The sequence below is a fragment of the Odocoileus virginianus genome, chromosome 33 (assembly GCF_023699985.2).
Source record: "Odocoileus virginianus isolate 20LAN1187 ecotype Illinois chromosome 33, Ovbor_1.2, whole genome shotgun sequence".
Lineage (NCBI taxonomy): Eukaryota > Metazoa > Chordata > Mammalia > Artiodactyla > Cervidae > Odocoileus > Odocoileus virginianus.
In genome coordinates this window covers 35,238,311-35,261,504 of record NC_069706.1, presented here as the reverse complement: position 1 = coordinate 35,261,504, position 23,194 = coordinate 35,238,311, and the positions used below count along the sequence as shown (strand labels likewise).

General features: G+C 39.1%; 1 protein-coding gene across 1 annotated transcript in view; it reads left to right on the top strand.

The window, feature by feature from the left end:
* The first annotated feature begins 1,550 nt into the window (after positions 1-1,550).
* Positions 1,551-23,194, top strand: part of LOC110142775 (cytochrome P450 3A24) — a 34,054-nt gene continuing 12,410 nt past the window's right edge. Inside the window, exons 1-8 of the mRNA XM_070460354.1 lie at positions 1,551-1,608; positions 3,452-3,504; positions 5,826-5,925; positions 10,992-11,105; positions 11,360-11,448; positions 14,516-14,664; positions 18,403-18,530; positions 21,397-21,463. Coding sequence (XP_070316455.1) covers positions 3,497-3,504; positions 5,826-5,925; positions 10,992-11,105; positions 11,360-11,448; positions 14,516-14,664; positions 18,403-18,530; positions 21,397-21,463 — 655 coding nt within the window. The 5' untranslated portion in view covers positions 1,551-1,608; positions 3,452-3,496. The remainder of the gene's footprint in view (positions 1,609-3,451; positions 3,505-5,825; positions 5,926-10,991; positions 11,106-11,359; positions 11,449-14,515; positions 14,665-18,402; positions 18,531-21,396; positions 21,464-23,194) is intronic.

Below are 23,194 nucleotides of genomic sequence, written 5' to 3'. Positions count from 1 at the left end.
TATTCTGAAGTTTTTTTATGGTCACTCATTTTTTGTCACACAAAGTGTCTTTTGTTCTACATGGGAAGCTAACTGAAGACTGGGAACCCCGATATCTCTTTGTTGAAAGTGCCTGTAGGGCATTTTGAACCATTTAACACACAGCATGCTTTTCAACCATACCTTACTAATTTGACTCTACAGACTTAGCCTTGGAGGCCTAGCAAGTTCACTTTAAATCACTGATGGCAGTCTCTTCCTTCAGCCTCTTTTCTTGCACTCTGTCATCTCTCAGCAATACCAGAGTGAGCAGGCTTGCAAAGATCTAGAACCTGGAGTTGTGGGCTTGCACACATAATACATAAAGGATAACCTGCAGACAGGCCTGCCATAGGGAGTACCAGGTTAATTGGTTTTTAAGATAGTTGAAGTACAGAGGCTTTGTGATTGAGCATCTTTAGAAAAATTAGTGTATTTCAGGCACTGGGCTTAGCAGGTGGTTGGAGGACCAGATACCATGAGGTGGGGAATGGTCTGGAGATGGATCCTTTAGTCATTGATTCATTTATACAGTTTCAGGGAACAAAAGGGTCAATCACTACAACTTATTTGTCGTTCAAGTCAACCAAATTGCCTGACAACAGAGCCATGGGTGTGGCTGAAAGGTGCTCAATTTCTATGATGGCAATGGAAGCCTTGAACACAGTTTTCATTCTACAGATAAGAATACTGTGCTTGCTTTAAGGCCTGCTCTTGAAGACAGAGTTAAGAATAATCAGATCTTAAAATGAGGTCATATCATGGAAGGATCTCTGATGCATTGGCCACTTGATGGGAAGAACTTACACATTGGAAAAGAACCTGATGCTGGAAAAGATTGAGGGCAGGAGAAGAGGGCACAGAGGATGATATGGTTGGATAGCATCACTGACTCTATGGACATGAGTTTGAGCAAACTCTAGGAGATAGTGAAGGACAGGGAAGCCTGGCATGTTGCAGTCCATAGGGTCATAATGAGTCGGAAATGACTGGGTGACTAAACAACAAAACATCAGAGGAAAGGAAAAGGATGAGAACAATGCTAAGGTAAAGTCTAGTAACTCTGTCATTGGGTGGATGCAGATAACCAAAATCTCATGTTTGATACAGAAAAAGAAAGTTTCCCCTTTGTATCTAGAATGAGAATCTCTAAATCATGGAAGAGTCAACTTACTAATGAATGAATTTATATATGAATGAATTTTTTGGAGGAATTACAGCCTATACCTCTCAGGAGCTCTGAAATAGTAAACATTTATCAAGCATCCACTCTAAGATTGGAACCATCAGGATTTCAGCTGCTATTTATGATCTCACTGTGGAGGAGGGAAAGAAGAAGATGAATGAAAGTAATTATTGCTTTTGGAATTGCTGGTATTATTTATCACCTACATGTTACTTCTCTAGGCTGATGGATCCAGTTCTGAGTCAGTGAGTAGCCAGCTCCAGCACTTATTCCACAACCCCTGACCTGGATTTTCTCTTTCACTTTATAGATATGGAACTTATTCACATGGACTGTTTAAGAAGTTGGGGGTTCCTGGCCCAAGACCTCTGCCTCTTTTTGGAAACATTCTGTCCTACCGAAAGGTACATATTGCTTGATGTCCCTTTTTTGCTTCTTATGGTTGCAAATCCCAGCTGAGTTCCATAGTAAAAATTCTCCTCCTCAGTAGGCAGTTGTCAGTTTTCATATTTCCCAGAAATGGCATCGTAGGCCCCACCTACATATGCCCTCTTTATGCCAGGCCTCTATTGTCAGCTGTTAAGAGCCTCAGGTTTGCCTCCTCAGACAGTCGAGCTCTCTTGGCTGAGTCAGCACAGGACTTGAAGTTCCATCTTGTAAGCTTTGTGAAGAGGATCTCTATGCCAGGTGCAGATTCCCAGCAAGGCACAGCCCTACTAATTGTCAGGAGGAAAGCATGAAGGGATGCCTTGTCGTGGCTCATTAAGCAGCACATAGTAGAGTCAGATGTGTCCTGTTGGTAGCATAAGCTCTGGGTACCCTTTTTTCTCCTTTCTCCTGAATTGCTTGTATGCTTCGGTTCTAATGTATCAGGTAATTTGCACATACTTGGATTCTCTCAAGAACTGCTAATGCCTACAGTTTTTTTCCATGTTCTACCTCACCTCTTTCTATGCATGACATCTTTTGGGATATAAAAAAATGAGCCAAAAGCTTTCTGTTTTTCTTCTGTGCCTTCAAAGCAGGCAACTCATGGGTGAGTTTGAGCAGGGAATGACTGTAACTGAGGCAAGTTTGTCTATTTACTTCAGATATTTAACCAGTAAATAAGTTGTGGAGTGTTTTTTTTTTTAAATAAGGCAAAATCAGATATACAAAAATCACTAGAAAGGGTATGATTTGACAAAATTATTAGAAGTTTAATTTAACTGAAAGGAATGTACCAGGTGGCAGACGGACGGTGAATTCTGATGTTCATTCAGCTCTGATGCCTCCCCCAGGGCCCTGCCCCTGAACTGAAGGTCGTGAGCTGCGTTCCGATGTGCAGGGGCAGAGCCCTATGTGCAGGCTGCCCTCTGGCTCAGATTTCCTGTCCTGCAGACATGAGGCTTGCTTCTCAGATCCTGATTCTCCCAACTGAGGTCTTCACTGTCTCATTACTGCCTCAGAACTTCCTGAACTTTTTCCCATCTGAGGAAGTAGTAATTTCCTCTCCACCATTCCCAGATGAACTGCTTAGTAGATGCACCCCAACCCACATTTCTGGGACCTTCATTTACTTGTTAAAGCATTAAATATCATGATAGAAACTTAGGGACAGGCTTTTTTTAAGTTATAGAAGTAAAAACTCAGGCCAGGTGTTTAAAACCACTATTCTTTGTATATTTGTAGCATTGCCCCATCTTTTCTGTGTTGAGCTGGAAAGCTAGAAGGCATGTTCACTTTGTCATTCATTCAATCACTCATTCACTTTCTCATGGAACATACACCCCTTAGACTTCTTTAGATCTGTGAGATTAGAAGACATTACTGGTGCTTTAACTTCCTTATTCTGCTAAAATTCTAGAAAGAGCTCATGAGATAAATGAAAAGGCTTTTAAACTAGGAGATGAAAGTGTGTGTAGGAAACCCTTACTTCCCTCATCTCCAGTTTTCTCACATGTCCACGGTGGATTAGAGATTAAGAGATTTTAGACAATACATGCACAAGCAAAAAACCTTCAGGATGACAAGGAGCAATTAGTATTCACTGATGGGGTAAGTGTTTAGTATCTATAATATTCAAAGAAAATTCAAGAGTGATTTTAAATTTTCTGTTACAAATATCTCCTCTATTTTCTCTCCTTTCCTTTAAGACATTTGTGAATAAGAACTTCCCTCCAACTGCCAGTGAAAGCTAGTAGTTTTATGAATTAGAGCTAAGGTTCATACAGTATATTAATAATGTAATATTGTTTTTCCTTATAGGGTATTTGTGAATTTGATGAAGAATGTTTTAAAAAGTATGGGAAAATGTGGGGGTGAGTATTCTGAAAACTTCTATCGGACACACTTGTTACAATAATCCTCCCCTCTCCCTGGTGGTGTGGAGGACAGTCTCAGTCCAGAGCTTCTTGGAATGAATTCACATATTGTAAAGCTTGCAGATTTGTTCTACCAGAGATCCTGGAGGCCACAGGTATCCAGGTCTGCAGTCTGAATCAGGCCTGGAGAGTCACAGGTCGTCACTTTTCTCCAGACTTTGAGGCCCAGGGACTCCTAGCCTCCCTTTCTCTCCAGGATCTCACTCTTCTCCCCTTTTCTGTTTTTCTCTCCTTAGGTTACCTTTAATTGCATAAAATGCATTATCCCAGAACATTCTAATATGTGCTCATAAATGTATCTTATGACCCTTTCCCACACGATCCTCTTTTAATTTAAACCCAATATCCTTTATTTAAATTCTGGATTTAATATGTCCTTTTGGAAAAAGAGATGAGGGTTATAGGTTAACATAATGGGAAATCATATCTTCTCAGCTTTTTACTTTTTCTACAAGTATGGAGTTTGTTTGTTTGTTTGTTTTAAATTTTCAGGTAAGATTTTCCAACAGAATTGTACTCAATGATTGTTTTCTCTACTGTTTTTCTCTGACCTTGAGGAGATGTAGGGTATATATATCTGACACAGAGTGTGTCCGGTGGGCTTTAGGAGCTGTTGGAGGTTTGGTGAGCAGAGGGAGAGGTGTCTTGTGGGGCTTCTTTGCCAAAAGCAAGTGGCAGAGGCTCTACCTGTCCGGACCTCTTCATCTTCTCTCATCAGGCCCTCATTAACCATGGGACCCTGTGAGTTGCCATGGCCCCAGATGTCAACCTGGTTGAGTGCAAAGAATACATAGCACTGGGGCACTCCTGGCCCAGCCCAACTGCCCCTCCAACATTTAGTACTTGCGAGCTCTGGATGGAATCCCTTTTTCATGGTGGATCCCAGTTCTCTTTTTAGAAAGTGGTTCTCATGCTTGCATGTATGAGGAGCACCTGGGAGAGCTTGTTATAAATACAGACTTTGACCCCACTCATCAGTGCACAGAATCACTATGATCTGAGGTGGGTTCAAAAATCTGATTGTAACTGTTAGTGAGAGAAATTATTAAGGCTGGAGTGACATCATGAATATCAGGGGTCACCCCAAACCACTATCTCTTCTCCACCCAAGTGTTGTTGCAAAACCATAATGGGAAGAAGGGAATTGTCCGAGTAATAAGGTGGAAGAGCAGATTGAGTGCCTCCTCAATCCCTCCTGTCACTGCTTCAGCACTAAGTGCTCTTGACACCCTCTTACACCATCTGAGTTTTAGAACAGCTTTTGGAAATGGGCAAAAGTAAGTGCAGTGTTTCTCTGTGATTTTTATATGCAATCACAAAATGATTTGAAATTCTTCTATGGAGTTAAAGGAAGATAGGGAACATGTAGAAAATCTTTCGTTCTAGCCATTGCAAGTGATTGACAGGGAAACCAAAATGTCAGAAGACAGTAAATAACTCATAGTAAATCTCATGTCAGTGGCCGATTCCCATGAAGGGACATCCTGACAGTCAGGAGATCAGGTCAAACAGTGATGTCTCACATCTGAAGAGTCAGCTTTGTGTGATAGGTTGGTCAAATGTGGGCCTGCCATGCTGCTGACAGATGTTACCTACATGGAGCCTGAGGCCCACGGGACCCATGAAATGAAAAGAAAATATTAAAAAACTGAATTATATATGCTTCTCTGATTTTTTTCATTCTCTTTTTCTTTTGTTCAAATTATCCTGAACTTGATGCTACCAAGGATATCTCACTATTTAAAATTTTTCCTTAAAAAAGTATTAACTAATAAGCAAATTTTAGAAAATAGGACAAAAGAGAAAATCTTTCATAATCCCACTGTCACTTGTGGAGCATTCCAAATCTTCTTCCATTTGCAGATATATTGTTACATATTTATGATAGATGTGTCTACAGTTTTCATCTAATATTATACACATTTTCATGCTTTGGGTATATCTTCAAAAATGACTGAGTAGATGGTCTCCCCTTAATTATTTTTTAATTTTCAGATAATTTGCTTTCTTCAATTATTTTCTAACCTAACTTCCTTCTTGATATGAAATACATTAAACCTATAAAAATTATGGAAAATGATACTGGAAATACCTATATACTTACCACCTAGAATTAGCAGTGTTTTCATGGTATTTTTAATGATGACTTTAGAAGGATGGATTATGTAATGTTAAGATAAACATCTGGACTTCCAGGTATGGCTCCAGCTGCAGAAAATGGCTCCTTAAGTTTAATCAGCTCTGTTTTCCCTACACAGGATTTTTGAAGGTAAATATCCTCTGTTGGTTATCACAGATCCAGATGTGATCAAAACAGTACTAGTGAAAGAATGTTATTCTGTCTTCACAAACCGGAAGGTAGGCATCCATTTTTTAAATTTGCAATTTGCTTATTAGATATGCATTTTGAAATATATTATAAATTCACAGGATGTTGTCAAAAGAGAAAAACGCAGAGAGGCTGCATGTCATGTACCTTTCGTCCTGATTCCTCCATTGGCAATACGTTGATTAATTAGAATACAATTTCAAAGCAGAAAACTGGCATTCATACTATCCACAGAGCTTATTGTGATTTCTTCAGTTTCATACTCATTCGTTTTGTACGTTTTGCTCTATGAAAATGAGTCCTAGATGTAGATTTGTGTAGCTACCACGGCAATCAATGGATAGAACTGTTCCATCCCTACAAGGCTCCTTCTTACTATTCTTTTATATTTGCAGCAAGTAGCTTGTTTTTTCCTCTTATCAAGATCTTCAGCATAGCAAATACTGCTCTTTAAACTTTGATGAGTGACTTGTCAGTTTTCCCATTTATGGATTTTGCCTTTGTTGTCAAGTCCAAATTATCTTGACCTAGCCTTAGGCCTTGAAGATTTTCTCCTATTTTGTCCCTAAGCATTAAATCACTTTATGTTTTAACTTTAAGTCTATAATCCATTTTGTGTTAGTTTCTGTGTAACATGTGAGGTTAAGTTTTTTGGGTTTGTTTGTTTTTTTTTTTTTTTTTGCATCTAAATGTCTGATTTGCTCCAGCACCATTTATGGAAAGACTATCCATTTAAAATAATTTATTTTTTTAGTATTTATTTACTTCACTTTTTGCTGCCCTGGGTCTTCACTGCTGTGCTCAGGCTTGAGCCGGGCAGTGTGCAGGTGTGCGACTGCAGAGGTTAGCTGTGGACAGGTGGGCCGGTGCAGTCGAGTGACAGTAGTCAGGACTGGCTTTAGGCATCTGAGCATCTGCAGGGGCCTCTGATGGTGTTTTGCACATGTGCATCGAAAAAGGTTGGCTGCTGGTGTGGATCCTGGGTCTTATAGCATCAGCGGTGGCACTGGCTGGGCAGCTCTAGTGGGGTTGGAGGCAGTAGGGTAGGACTCACACAACTGCCTTAACACCATGAATGTTGAATTAAAGGTGGCTGATTGTTCAGTTGATTGGGAGAAAGGCTGCACACACTGGTCAGTTTCAGTGGGGTCAGAAGCTGTACATGGCTCTTCCTTTCCCTTTCCTGCCCCTTCCCTCCCCTCTCCTTCCCCTGCCTGCCATCTCTTCTTGGACAATCCAGCCCTAAACCCAAAGGTGGGCCACAGAAGGTGGGCAACCTCACACGTCAGGGTGGGGCTAGAGAAGGAGGACAGTGGCTCCAAGTCAGAGACCGAGTAGGGAGGGGAGGGTATCCACAGGGACAGCAGCCAGGCACTGGTAAAGTGAAAGCGAAAGTCACTCAGTCATGTCTGACTCTCTTGCGACCCCATGGGCTATAGAATCCATAGATTTCTTCAGGCCACAGTACTAGAGTGGGTAGCTTTTCCCTTCTACAGGAAATCTTCCCAACCCAGGGATTGAACCCAGGTCTCCTGCATTGCAGGCGGATTATTTACCAGCTGAGCCACAAGGGAAGTCCAAGAATCCTGGAGTGGGTAGCCTTTCCCTTCTCCAGGGGATCTTCCTGACCCAGAAATCGAACCAAGGTCTACTGCATTCCAGGCAGATTCTTTACCAACTGAGCTATCAGGGAAACCCCTTTCACTTTCACTGGTAAGAGAACACAAAATACTCACTTGTAGCAGTAGCTCGTAGGGTGAGAGGGCATCGTGAGTGGAAAGGGATGGATTGTAGATTTGCTCCATAAAGGAGGATTGATCAAGTAATTATATAGAAAGGATGATGGAAGCCAGCATTCTCACCATTGGAGAAGAAGTCACAGGTTCAGAGACTGAGAAACTAGAGTAAACCCTGTGGAGTCATCGACTGAATTATCAGTCTAAATCCACGCTTTTGTATGTAGATAGATGATAACAGGCCAGATGACAGATAGATGGATACAGATAAAGACAGATAGGTATGTGTGTGTGTGTGTGTGTGTGTGTGTAGCTACAAAAGCACATAATACCTACTGCTTTCCACTGATGTAGTATAGACACCTGAGCAGCTGCAGGGGTCTGGGATGGGGTTTTGCACATGCCCAGCCAAGAAGATCGGGGCTGGAAGCTGGTGTGGATCCTGGGTCTCCAGGCATCACTGGCTGGAGCAGCTCTATTGAGGGTGGAGGGGAAAGACAGGGCTCAGGCAATTGGAGTCTGCTAATGTAGAACCCTGGGGAGTTAGCACCAAAATTTTCAGAGGTTTTTCAATGACTATGCTGGCAGTTGGTTTCATCATAGCAAAGTTTCTGGGGTTTTCTGCAGAGCAGGATACAGAGAACCATAGTCACTCCTGCTGCGTGGTTGACACTGGTAGTCCCTGCCCTTCTTCTTTGTTCCTAGTTGTCTCTGGATGTCTCAGCTCTGCTCATCTCTGGGTGGGATGAAAGCAAAGCAGGTCATTTGTGCAATGTTCTGAAAGGCTGGAGAAACAGGTCACTGATCCTGTTGTCTCTTTTAGTCTTTTTTTTTTCCCCAGCAAGGGAAAATGTCTCAGGCTGGGGAATTTCCTCTTGATGCTGAGCAGTGGTGGCCTAGGGGAAGGGATGATGCAAACAAAATACAACTCTTCTCCTTACTCTTTTTATGAGCTATTTTCAAGTGTGCTCTGTTGTATTGCCGACACTTCTTAGATCTATTTTCATTTACTGTGAGCTGTCTAATTGTGAGACAACAAAGGCTGGAGTCTCCTACTCTGATGATGAGTCTTCTGTCTTGGAGATGTCACTTTGGTATTTCATCGTTAAAGTGATATAAGCTGTAGGTCTTTTTGTAGATGCTGTTTATCAAGTTGAGGAAATTTTTTTGTCTTCCTGTTTTGTGAGTTTTATCATAAATGAGTGTTGGAGCGATCTATTTTAAAACAAAATATATATTTGAAAGATTGAGGAAATTTTCAAACAGGCTGGCTTCATACGCCTGTCCCAAGCTGAGAAATAAAGTTGTCTTCTTCCCCCTTCTATTCCTGGGGGAAAATGTAGGGGAAAAGGTTTTCCATGTCATTGCGCAATTTTTTTCAGAATATGAAGTAGATCCATAAACTTTTTTTTTAATCCATAAACTTTTGCATAGTTAGTACTACTTAAAAAGCCCCCACCATATCAGCACATTCCTTTTTCCAGTTGATCAGGCTGTAAATATATGTAAAGACCAAAGTTCAGTTCAGTCGCTCAGCCATGTCTGACTCTTTGCGACCCCATGAATTGCAGCACTCCAGGCCTCCCTGTCCATCACAAACTCCCGGAGTTTATTCAAACTCATGCCCATTGAGTTGGTGATGCCATCCAGCCATCTCATCCTCTGTCGTCCCCTTCTCCTCCTGCCCCCAATCCCTCCCAGCATCAGGGTCTTTTCCAATGAGTCAACTCTTCGAGTGAGGTGGCCAAAGTATTGGAGTTTCAGCTTCAGCATCAGTCCTTCCAATGAACACCCAGGACTGATCTCCTTTAGGATGGACTGGTTGGATCTCCTTGCAGTCCAAGGGACTCTCAAGAGTCTTCTCCAACACCACAGTTCAAAAGCATCAATTTTTTGGTGCTCAGCTTTCTTCACAGTCCAACTCTCACATCCATATATGACCACTGGAAAATCCATAGCCTTGACCAGACGGACCTTTGTTGGCAAAGTAATGTCTCTGCTTTTTAATGTGCTATCTAGGTTGGTCATAACTTTCCTTCCAAGGAGTAAGTGTCTTTTAATTTCATGGCTGCAGTCACCATCTTCTGTGATTTTGGAGACCCCCAAAATAAAGTCTGACACTGTTTCCACTGTCTCCCCATCTATTTCCCATGAGGTGATGGGACCAGATGCCATGATCTTAGTTTTCTGAATGTTGAGCTTTAAGCCAACTTTTTCTCTCTCCTCTTTCACTTTCATCAAGAGGCTCTTCAGTTCTTCCTCACTTTCTGCCATAAGGGTCGTGTCATCTGCATATCTGAGGTTATTCATATTTCTCCCGGCAATCTTAATTCCAGCTTGTGCTTCTTCCAGCCCAGCGTTTCTATCATGTACTCTGCATGTAAGTTCAATAAGCAGGGTGACAATATACAGCCTTGACATACTCCTTTTCCTATTTGGAACCAGTCTGTTGGTCCATGTCCAGTTCTAGCTGTTGCTTCCTGACCTGCATACAGGTTTCTCAAGAGGCAGGTCAGGTGGTCTGGTATTCCCATCTCCTTCAGAATTTTCCACAGTATATTGTGATCCACACAGTCGAATGCTTTGGTGTAGTCAATAAAGCAGAAACAGATGTTTTTCTGGAACTCTCTTGCTTTTTTGATGATCCAGTAGATATTGGCAATTTGATCTTTGGTTTCTCTGCCTTTTCTAAAACCAGCTTGAACATCTAGAAGTTCTCAGTTCACATATTGCTGAAGCCTGGCTTGGAGAATTTTGAGCATTACTTTACTAGCATGTGAGATGAGTGCAATTGTGCGGTAGTTTGAGCATTCTTTGGGATTGCCTTTCTTAGGGAGTGGAATGAAAACTGACCTTTTCCAGTCCTGTGGCCACTGCTGAGTTTTCCAAATTTGTTGGCATATTGAGTGCAGCACTTTCACAGCATCATCTTTCAGGATTTGAAATAGCTCAACTGGAATTCCATCACATCCACTAGCTTTGTGGCAAAATGCAGTCTGCCAAGGCTATCTGGCTGGCTGTCACCAATCCGTCTCTGCATAGCCTGGGAAGATGAGCTCGATCTTATTCCCTTCTATCCCCTGGAAGAACCCTTTCTGTACTACATGGTCATTTGCGTTTAAAAGCAGATTGGAATATGATGGCTGGAAACACATCAAGTGGCTGAATGTCTCTTCCACATTCACAAGAACCTAGACATTCAGGATAAATGTTTATTGTGCATCTAACATAGGGCCTGGTACTAAGTAGACAGTCACTAAATATTTGTTGAATACATTGTTCCCAAATTATTAACAAATTTTCCATACCTGTTGAGACTTCCAACACTTAGGTAGGGTAAAATTTGCTTTCAACTCTAGGTTTTTGGTCCACTGGGAATTATGAAAAATGCTGTTTCTGTGGCTGAGGATGAACAATGGAAGAGAATACGGACATTGCTGTCTCCAACCTTCACCAGTGGGAAGCTTAAGGAGGTAAGAAAAGAAAAGAAAAGGGTTTTCCATGAGCAACTTAAAGAATAAGATAGAAAATAAATTCATATCCCTGTCCAAGGAGTGGTGTGCCAAATTTGAGTTTCCTGAAATGGTCTTTATCTTCACATCCTGGAAGAGACATCATCAGATTCAGAGTAAAATGTCACTGATGACTCCATGCCCCTGAGAACCAGGTCCTTCTAAAACTTGAGTCTCCACATTTAACTTCCCATGCTGTTGTGTTTTGTGTCTAGATGTTCCCTATCATTAGGCAGTATGGAGATGTGTTGGTGAGGAACCTGAGGAAGGAAGCAGAGAAAGGCACGTCCGTTGACATAAAAGAGTAAGTAGGGGTGAAGCTGCTGGTCCTCTGAGCTCCACTGAGCCCCTCTGTTGCCTGCTTGGAGCCAAATTCCCACTGCTGAGTTACTCTAGTGACCGAATAGAAGTAGGTGTGTGGTTTACAACTCCGACTGGCCACCCAAGAATGAGTGGTGGCTCATGAAAATATCAGAAAGTAAAAAAAAAGAAAAGAAAAGAAAAGAAAATATCAGAAGGTATCTTCTGTATACATTAGCCACGGTTAACTTATCTACTTAACTGTCACCTTGGATATTCTGGGAGACAAAAATACAGTTTGACCTTAAATCAGGGAGCGTGATGCCTCCATCTCTGTTGATTTTTTCAAGATTGCTTTGGCTACTTATGGTCTTGTATGTTTCCATATAAATTTGAGGATTGTTTGTTCTAGTTCTGTGTAAAGTACCACAAGTATTTTGATAGGAATCATGCTAGATTTATATATTGCTTTGGGTAATATGGGCATTTAGGCAATATTAATTGTTCCTATCCATGTACATGGAATATCTTTTCATTTGTTTGTATCACCCTCAATTTCCTTCGTTTTATAGTTTTCATAGTATAGGTCTTTCACCTCCCTGATTAAGTTTATCCCTCAGTGTCTTATTCTTTTTGATGTGATTTTAAACAGGATTGTTTTATTATTTTCTCTTTCTGATAGTTCTTTATTACTGTATAGAAAGCAACAGATTTCTGAATATTAATCATGTACCTGCCACTTTACTGAATTCATTTATTCTAGATTTTTGGTGGAACTTCAGGGTTGCCTATATAAAGTATTATTTCATCTGCAAATAGTGATAGTTTTACATGTTCCCTTCCAATTAGGATGACCTTTATTTCTTTTTCTTGTCTGATTCCTGTGGCCAGGACGTCCCATAGTTTATTGAATAGAAGGAGCAAGAGTGGGCATCCTTGTCTTATTCCTGATTTGAGAGAGCACTGGCACAAAAGTGCCAGTTGACACATATCAACTGAATAAAATTGATAGTCTGAAAATAAACTCATATACTTAGAATCAATTAATCTATGATAAAGAAAGCAAGAATATACAATGTAGAAAAGATAGTCTCTTCAATAAGTGTACTGGAAAAACTGGATAACTACATGTAAAAGAATGAAAATAGAATATTTTCTCATACCCTATAGAAAAACAAACTCAAAATGGATTAAAGATCTAAATGTAAGTCTAGAGACCATAAAAACATACAAGAAACAATAGGCAGAATGCTCTTTGACATAAATCATAACAATATGTTTTTGAATTTAACTCTTAAGGCAAAGAAAACAAGAGCAAAAATAAGCAAATGATCTAATTTTTTATTTTGCCTAATTGAACTTAAAAATCTTTTATGCAGTCAAGTAAAATATTGATAAGATGAAAAGACCACCTAGTTAATGGATGGGAGAATAATTTGCAAATGATATGATGATAAGAGTTTAGTATCCAAAAATATATAAATATCTCATACAACTCAAAATCTAAATAACAAACAACCTAATGAAAAATGGGCAGAAGCTCTTAATAGACATGTTTTCAAGGGAATATATACAGTTGAAAAGATGTTCAACATTGCAAATCATCAGAGAAATGCAAATCAAAATCACAAAATCAGCCAACACCTGTAAGTTTGGGTGCAGATGTGGAGAAAAGGAAACCCAGGTACAAGGTTGGTGGACTGTGAATTGATGCAGCCACTGTGGGAAACCGTATGGAGGTTTCTCCACAATCTTAAAGAGAACTATTGTCTGTGTTCCGTCATGTCCCACTCTCTGTGACCCCACAGACTGTAGCCCGCCAGGCTCCTCTGTCCATGGGATTTCCCAGGCAAGGATACTGGAGTGGGTAGCCATTCCCTTCTACAGGGGATCTTCCTGAGCCAGGGATTAAACCCAAATCTCCTGCCTTGCAGGCAGTTTCTTTACCACTGAGCCACCCAGGAAGCTAAGAACTGTCATATGATCTAGCAATTCCACCCTGGGTATACGTCTAGTGAAAATGAATACACTAATTTGAAAAGGTACATGCACCCCAATGTTTATATCAGCTTTATTTATAATAGCCAAGATACAGAAGCAATGTAAGTATCTGTCTGTATATGAATGCTTAAAGAAGATGTGGCACATGTGTGTATACATACCACCCCCCAACAAGAAATATTACTGAGCCATAAAAAAGAATGAAACTGTGCCATTTACAACATGTATGGACCTAGAGGGTATTATGCTTAATGAAATAAGTTAGACAAACAATGACAAATGTTGCATGTTATCATTTATATGTGGAATCTAAAAATAAAATGAATAAATATCAATATAGCAAAACAGAAACAGACTCACAGATATAGAAAACAAACTGGTGGTTACCAATGGAAAGTAGGAAGGGGAGTGCAAGATAGGGTAGACGATTAAAAGGTCCAAATTATAATGTATAACATAATTGTGCTACAGGGATAGATTGTACATAACAAGGAATGTATTCAGTATTTAATAATAACTTTAAATGAAGTATTTAAAATCACTCTTCTACACCTGAAACTACTGTGATATTGTATATCAACTCTGCTTTTGCACTAAAAGGGAATCAGCTCTGAGCACAGGTTCTGTGGTGAGGTGAGACCCACATCAATGTCCCCTTTCTTGACTCCCCAGGAAGAGTGAATTTACTCCCTTTGCTGTGCTCAGACACAGTCCTTATACACCTATTATTGCCCATAGTCAAAGCACACTACTGTGCTTTGTCAGATTATGGGTTCTATCCTTCTATGACTGAGCTCCTTGAGTTTGATGGCAGGGTGGGGGGGGGCCCTAACTTGCCTTAGTGTCCCCATCTTCCCAGCACAGGGGCAGTTGCATCATTCACATCTCATACACACCTCAGGAGTGAGTGAGAGTAGCAGACAGTCTTCCATGATCCAGCAGGTGGTTCTGAGAGAGTGTGGCTCTTGACCTGTCTTGCCTGGGCATCTGATTTTCTTTTTGACTATATTGGATATGGGTAGTCAACTGGTCCCGATTGTAATTGTCTGTGTTTATCTTTCTCTACTCAGGGTCTTTGGGGGCTACAGCATGGATGTGATTACTAGCACATCATTTGGAGTGAATATTGATTCCCTTGGCAACCCACAAGATCCCTTTGTGGATAATGCCAAGAAGCTCTTAAGATTTAATATCCTCGATCCATTTCTTCTCTCAGTAGGTAAGTGTCCTACTACATTTCTTTTTCTGTATTTCTCCCTCCGTCCCTTCTTCCCTCTTGTTCTTTCTTCCTCCCTTCCTCCTTCCCTCCCTTCCTTCCTTCTTTTTCATAGGTTTATTGAGATATAATTCAATACCATCAATTCACTGATTTAAAATATACAATACAATGGTTTTTACAACCTAAGTGTCCATGGATGGATAAAGATAGAGGGAAAATATATATACACACACAACAGAATACTATTCAGCCATGAAAAAAAAAGGAAATCCTGCCATTTGCAGCAATGTGTCTGGACCTCAATGGAGGGTATTATGCTTAGTGAGATAAGTCAGACAGAGAAAGACAAACACTTTACATGCTGAATCAAAGGAAGAAACCCAAACTCATAGAAAAATGATGTCAGACTTTTGGTTACCAAAGATAGGGTTTGGGAGATAGAATTGGATGATGGTGGTCAAAAGGTACAAATTTCAGTTATCACTTAAATCAATAGTCCTGGTATAATTTGCTTGAGATGGTTGGATGGCATCACCGACTCAATGGACATGGAGTTTGAGTAAACTCTGGGAGTTGGTGATGGACAGGGGAGCCTGGCGTGCTGCAGTCCATGGGGTCGCAAAGAGTCGGACACGACTGAGCAGCTGAACTGAATTGAACTGATCCTGTTGTCTCAGCACCACTTATTGAAAAGACTGTTTTGTCTCCATTGAATGGTCTTAGAAAGATTTTCAGTGTTCAGTTGACCATAGGCATGTGGCCTTATTTCTGTATTCAAAACTCTATTCTATGAATCTGTATGTCCATCCTTAGGCCAGAACCACTTTGCCTTGATTAATGTAGCTTTATGGTAAATCTTAAAATCAGGAAATGTGAGTCTTTATAACTTTATTATTTTTTTCAGGAATGTTTTTTCTCCTATGAGCCCCTTGCAATTTCCTATGAGTTTAATCTAAGATCGTTTCTTCAAAGAGTTTAGCTAGAGTTCTGAAAGGAAATGCTTTATGTCAGTCAATTTGCCATCTTGACAATGTAAATGTTCTGATTCATGAACATGGCATGTTTTTCATTTACATCTTCTTTAATTTAGTTCAACAAGGTTTTGTGGTTTTCAGAGTGTAAATTTTACATATTTTATTTCTACTTATTCTATTCTTTTTGATGTTATTATAAACGGAGTTGTTTTTTCAATGTGACTTTCAGATTATTTTTTGCAATGTACAGAAATACAATTGATTTTGTACTTTGATCTTGTATCTTGAAACCTGGCTGAACTTGTTTATTAATTCTAATAGGTTTTTAGTGACTTCCTTAGGAGTCCCTGTGTACAAGATCATGTTATCTGATAGAGTTTTATTCTTCATTTCCTATTTGGATATACTTTCTTTAATTTTCTTGACTAATTCTTCTGGTTAGAACATCAGGTACAGTTTTGAGTAGAAGTGATGAAGAAGGCTTACTTGTCTTATTCTTTTTTTTTTCATTTATTTTTATTAGTTGGAGGCTAATTACTTTACAATATTATAGTGGTTTTTGTCTTATTCTTAATGTTAGAGAAAACCATCCAGTTTTTCACTATTAAGTATTAGTGTTAACTGTGGGTTTTTCATAGATTCCTTTTATCAGGTTAATGAAAGACCCTTCTTTTCCTGTTTGCTGAGAGTTTTTTTAATCACAAGTGTGTATTGGATTTTTGTCACATGCTTCTTATGCACATATTAGATAATTGTGTGGTCATTGTTTTTTACTCTATTGAAATGGCATATTATACAATTTGCATTCCTGGGATAAAGTGCACTTATATATGGTGTATACATCTTTGTATATATTAGTAGGTTCAGTTTGCTAGTATTTTCTTGAGGATTTGTGTATCCATGGTCATAAGCTACATTGGTCTGTAGTTTTCTTTTCCTCTACTATCTTACTCTCTTTCTCACACCAGGTTAATGCTGATCCTGAAGAATGACTTTCAAAGTATTCTGTCATCTTCTATTTGTTGGATGAGTTAGTGAAAAGTTGATATTAATTTTTTAATTATTTGAGTAGTATTCAGCATTGAAACCATCTGCACCTGAACTTTTCATTGTCAGATTGTGGGTAGTTTCTTGATTATCAGATCAAACTGTATTTCTTATAGGTCTATTCACATTGTCTCTTTCTTTTTGAGTAGTTTCTGTTTAGTATTTTTTCCAATTATTTACATAATGTTAATTGGAGGATAATTACTTTACAGTATTGTGAGGTTTTTGTCATCCATCAACATGAATCAGCCACAGGTATACATGTGTCCACCCCATGCTGAATCCCCTCCCACCCCTCTCTGCACCCTATCTTTTTGGGTATCCAAGAGCACCAGCTTTGGGCGCCCTGCTTCATGCATCGGCTTGCACTGGTCATCTATTTTACACATGATGATGTACATGTTTCAGTGCTATTCTCTCAAATCATCCCACCCCTGCCTTCACCCACTTAGTTTGAAACTCTCTCCTTTACATCTGTCTCCTTTGCAGCCCTGCATGTAGAATTGTCGGTACCTTCTTTCTAAATTCCATATATGTGCATTAATATACAGTATTTTTCTTTATCTTTCTGACTTATTTCACTTTGTGTAATAGGCTCCAGGATCATCCACCTCCCTATAACTGACTCAAATGCATTTCTTTTTATAGTAAGTAATATTCCATTGTGTATATGTACCATAATTTCCTTATCCATTCATCTACTGAGTGACATCTAGGTTGCTTCCATGTCCTAGCTATTGTAAATAGTGCTGCCATGAACATTGGGGTACATGTGTCTCTTTCAGTTCTGGTTTGCTCGGGGTGTATGCCCAGCAGTGGGATTGCTGGGTGGTATGGCAATTCTATTTTCAGGGTTTTTTAAAATTTATTTTTATTAGTTGGAGGCTAATTACTTTACAATATTGTAGTGGTTTTTGCCATACATTGACACGAATCAGCCATGGATTTACATGTGTTCCCCATCCCGATCCCCCCTCCCACCTCCCTCCCCATCCCTTCTTGTGTGGAAATACAAAATCTTCATTACTTTCTTCTTTCATTTAGATTTAGGTTGAGTTTGCTCTTCTTTTTTCAGTGAGTTAGGGTGGAAAGTTAGGTTCATGACTTGAGATCTTTGTTCTTTTTAAAAGTGACATTTATAGCCTTAAAGTTTTCCATGAATGATGTTTTTCCTATGTTCCATTCATTTTGGTAAGTATTAGTTTCATTTTTCTTTATTTCAAAGTAATTCCTGGTTTCATTTTTTATATAGTATACAGCTCCTTGGTTATTTGGGAGTGTATTATTTAATTTCCATTATTTGTGAATTTCCCAATTTTTGTTATTGGTTTTTAATTTAATTCCATTATGGCTGAGAGGCACATACTGTTTTATTTCTATCTTGAATTGTTGTTTGAATGAAGTGGTTAATTAGAGGAGCAGACTATAGTGTGGTTTATCCAAAGAGACTCTAATCAAATAGATAAAAAACCACCAAGTTAAGGAATATAATTCTGTTTCCTTGATCACTCCAAAAGGCAGAAGGGACCACTGGTTTCACTACTATAGTGAAGGCCCCATAAGTGGACTTGGCCTTGCTCAGTCACTGGCTTGGAAGTCTGAGCAAAGGTCACAGTGGGAGTGATTCTGATATCTTTCTCTGATAGATAGTGCAAATTATACTTACTGTGTAAATTTTAATTTTTTACTCTGCTTTTCTTTTATGTTTTCTCTTCAGCACTCTTTCCATTCCTTATCCCAATCTTTGAAGTATTAAATATCAGCATGTTTCCAAAAAGCGCTGTGAATTTTTTCACAACATCCGTAAAAAAGATAAAAGAAAGTCGCCTCAAAGATATTCAAAAGGTAAAATCTGGTGATGGTTACACGAGGGGGTTCACTTTTTGAAAATTTATTTACCTCCACACATATGATTTGTGCACTTCTCTGCAGTTTTTAAAAGATAGGTAGAGAAGTATAGATTTTAGAACTGGGGAGTTATTAATATACCATTGTGTAGTGATGAGGAAGGTGGAGGTTGGGGAAGAAATAAGAAAATGAGCCAGAAAGTGCTGTTTAAATTTAATAGTAGGAATGCATATTAGTATGTCATTGCATACGTATTGTTGAAATAAAAGCTTTACCACTTCCGTTCAATAAACTGTTAAAGGATAAAAATTAGTTTAAAAATGATTTGCTGATATTATAATTTCCCCACATGTTATGCTGCTAAAGAATCACTTTGTTTCCAAGACTCCTATTTTATAGGTTGTGCAACGGAAAGCCCCATCTGTCAGTTGGTGGAGTGTATTCTGTGTTAAATTTGAGCCCTCTGCTAGTCTGGCATGGGCAGGGATCTTCTCTGGGCCATGAGGCTGCAAGCTAGTTAACCCACCTTCACCTCCATGAGGCCTGAGACACAAGCTTGTCTGCAGGTCAGGGGAACAGAGGGTTTTGTACCCAGGATGTCACTGAAAAGGGTTAAGGCCTTGAAGATGCTTCTGTAACAGCTGCCAATGTACTTCACACATGTGAGGGGATTAATTTGTGTGGTAATTCATTAGGAATTAAAGTTGGTGCCTCACTGTGGTTTTGATTTGCATTTCTCTGATAGAGTGATTGAGCATCTTTTCATGTGTTTCTTAGCCGTCTGTATGTCTTCTTTGGAGAAATGTCTGTTTAGTTCTTTGGCCCAATTTTTGATTGGGTCATTTATTTTTTTGGAATTGAGCTTCAGGAGTTGCTTGTATATTTTTGAGATTAATCCTTTGTCTGTTGCTTCGTTTGCTATTATTTTCTCCCATTCTGAAGGCTGTCTTTTCACCTTGCTTATAGTTTCCTTTGTTGTGCAGAAGCTTTTAAGTTTAATTAGGTCCCACTGGTTTATTTTTGCTTTTATTTCCAATATCTGGGAGGTGGATCATAGAGGATCCTGCTGTGATTTATGTCAGAGAGTGTTTTGCCTATGTTCTCCTCTAGGAGTTTTATAGTTTCTGGTCTTACATTTAGATCTTTAATCCATTTTGAGTTAATTTTTGTGTATGGTGTTAGAAAGTGTTCTAGTTTCATTCTTTTACAAGTGGTTGACCAGTTTTCCCAGCACCACTTGTTAAAGAGGTTGTCTTTTTTCCATTGTATATCCTTGCCTCCTTTGTCGAAGATAAGCTGTCCATAGGTTCGTGGATTTATCTCTGGGCTTTCTATTTTGTTCCATTGATCTATATTTCTGTCTTTGTGCCAGTACCATACTGTCTTGATGACTGTGGCTTTGTAGTAGAGCCTGAAGTCGGGCAGGTTGATTCCTCTAGTTCCATTCTTCTTTCTCAAGATTACTTTGGCTATTCGAGGTTTTTTGTATTTCCATACAAATTGTGAAATTATTTGTTCTAGTTCTATGAAAAATACCGTTGGTAGCTTGATAGGGATTGCATTAAATCTATAGATTGCTTTGGGTAGTATACTCATTGTCACTATATTGATTCTTCCAATCCATGAGCATGGTATATTTCTCCATCTATTTGTGTCCTCTTTGATTTCTTTCATCAGTGTTTTATAGTTTTCTATATATAGGTCTTTCATTTCTTTAGGTAGATATACTCCTAAGTATTTTATTCTTTTTGTTGCAATGGTGAATGGTATTGTTTCCTTAATTTCTCTTTCTGTTTTTTCATTGTTAGTGTATAGGAATGCAAGGGATTTCTGTGTGTTAATTTTATATCCTGCAACTTTACTGTATTCATTGATTAGCTCTAACAATTTTCTGGTAGAGTCTTTAGGGTTTTCTATGTAGAGGATCATGTTGTCTGCAAACAGTGAGAGTTTCACTTCTTCTTTTCCTATCTGGATTCCTCTTATTTCTTTTTCTGCCCTGATTGCTGTGGCCAACACTTCCAAAACTATGTTGAATAGTAGTGGTGAGAGTGGGCACCCTTGTCTTGTTCCTGACTTTAAGGGAAATGTTTTCAATTTTTCACCATTGAGGATAATGTTTGCTGTGGGTTTGTCATATATAGCTTTTATTATGTTGAGGTATGTTCCTTCTATTCCTGATTTCTGGAGAGTTTTTATCATAAATGGATGTTGAATTTTGTCAAAGGCTTTTTCTGCATCTACTGAAATAGTCATAGCATTGACTATCAAGGGTGAAACAGATCACCAGCCCAGGTTGGATGCATGAGACAAGTGCTCAGGGCTGGTGCACTGGGAAGACCCGGAGGGATGGGATGGGTAGGGGGATAGGAGGGGGGGATCGGGATGGGGAACACGTGTGGATCCATAGCTGATTCATGTCAATGTATGGCAAAAACCACTACAATATTGTAAAATGATTAGCCTCCAACTAATAAAAATAAATGAGAAAAAAAAGGGAATTAAAATTGGAAGGGAAAAAAGGATCCAAGTCATAGACTTTCTCCAGAACAAACAGGTGTGACAGAAGAGACAGCTGGCAACTCTTGGGCAAGGAAGCTGTTTCAAAAGCCAGAGAAACCAAAAATCAGAAAGAGTGAGGACCAAAAAAGTGTTGACATGATGGCGGTTTTCTCTCTGAGAAATATCATGTTCTCCAAGGTCTGTAGGTGAATATTAGTTCACTGAGGACTCAGGCAATACTAGTCAGACTTCTGCTCTTTAAGGGGCCATAGTCTCAGGACAGAGGTTAAATACTGCACTCCTGATTTGTCTGTGATTTCACAAGTAACTTTCTTTCATAGAAATTTCTTTCTGCTTACAGCCACGAGTGGATTTTCTTCAGCTGATGATTAACTCCCAGAATTCCAAGGAAACAGACAATCATAAAGGTAACCAAGGAGAGCTGGGGAGACACAGAGCAGTTCTTAAAATGTGCAGGAAGATTTCAAGGCAGATGGGAATTTAGGCCAAATTGAAGAAAGACACTTGTGCAGAAAGAAAGAGTAGACTGTGGTACTTTCTAGAAGTTTGCAGGCATAACTTTGTTCAGAGCTCGAAGGGCAAGTATAACAAGGATGTCATGCCCAGAAGTCAGTTATGATGTGGATCACTACAGCTGAACCTCTGGGGAGCTTGGTTCCAATATCAGTTCTCAGGCTCCTCCAGACCCACCAAGTCAGAACCTCTGCCTGGTAATTTGCATCAAGGTTTCATCCTTTCATTCATCAGGGGGCACATTGCCCCATTGTTGGTGACCTTAACTTGGAACACTTTTAAATTTGTGTTCACAGGCTTATTCTACTGTAAAGTGTAATTGTTTTTCCCTTTGTTATTAACAGGTAATTTCTGGGAGAAGACTTTGAGACTGTAAATATTCTGTTCCTCTTCAAATTTTCACCCACTGGTTTTATCATTCATGGATGGTTTTTGACTGAAATCATTGTTACTATGATGATTAAAACATGCCTCTTGAAACCCATCATTCTTCTATACTTATGAGCTGATGTTCTTTCATAGGGAGAGCTCTCCATTCTCCCCCTATCATTTATTTATTTATGTCAGTATATCTCATGTACAACTAACTTACTCTCTCACATCACTCTTCATTTTGATTTTCAAATTCTCTCAGGTTTCTCCCCTGGAGCTCTTTCAAGTAGGCTCCTATATACATATTACTTTTTCTCTTGAAAAATTTTCAATAGGCCATTTTTTAGCATAAATTAAAAAATCTTAATTGAGTGTAGAATACAGAGTTTCCCAATATGCATTCTGCCCCCACCTACATATAGCCTTCCTCAATATCTGAAGTCCATACTGGAGTGATACACTTGTTAGAATCAATGAACCTACACTGATACATTATTATCACCCAAAGACAATAGCTCACACCTGGGTCCAATCTTGGTATTGTACATTCTATGGGTTTTGATAAATGTATAATGATGTGTGTCTACCACTGTCATATACAGAGTATCCTGTATCCTTTTCATTTATCATTTTCTAAGAACTTCCTCACTTCCTAATGCAAGGCATTCCAGATTTCTCTCCTATTTCCCCTGGAATAAGCCATTTCTCTAAGAAGTTCAGGTTCCATTTAGTGAGAAATGGTATTTAGAATCCAAAATTTGGGTTCTAGGAATAATCATTGCTACTAGGGTTTCTTTGCTTCTAGATCCTCAGTGGACAACTTTCAGAAGATGAACTACTTTTACCCAGTTGTAAAAATAAAAAAGATTTCTATATCTACCTCAAATCACTGATATAAATATGCTCTCTCTCTTAAACAAAAAGACCCTGATTTGTTTTAATTCCATGACATGAATACTCCTAGATGATTAATCTGAAGCTACCAATGGATTGTTAACCTCTCAATATTTGTGATAATTTGTGATAACCTCACAAAAGTATTAATTTTATAAAACTGGTTCTTGAAAGCAGGGATAAATTGACTCCAGCCCATTCTCATTATGTCTATTCCTGTGTGTACACCCACTTATGTCTATCTATCTATTATTATCATTTATCATTTTTCCAAGTATGTTATTCAATACAATGTTCTATGATGAAGGAAATATTCTATATCTGCTCTGTTCAATATAGTAACCACTAGACACAAGTTT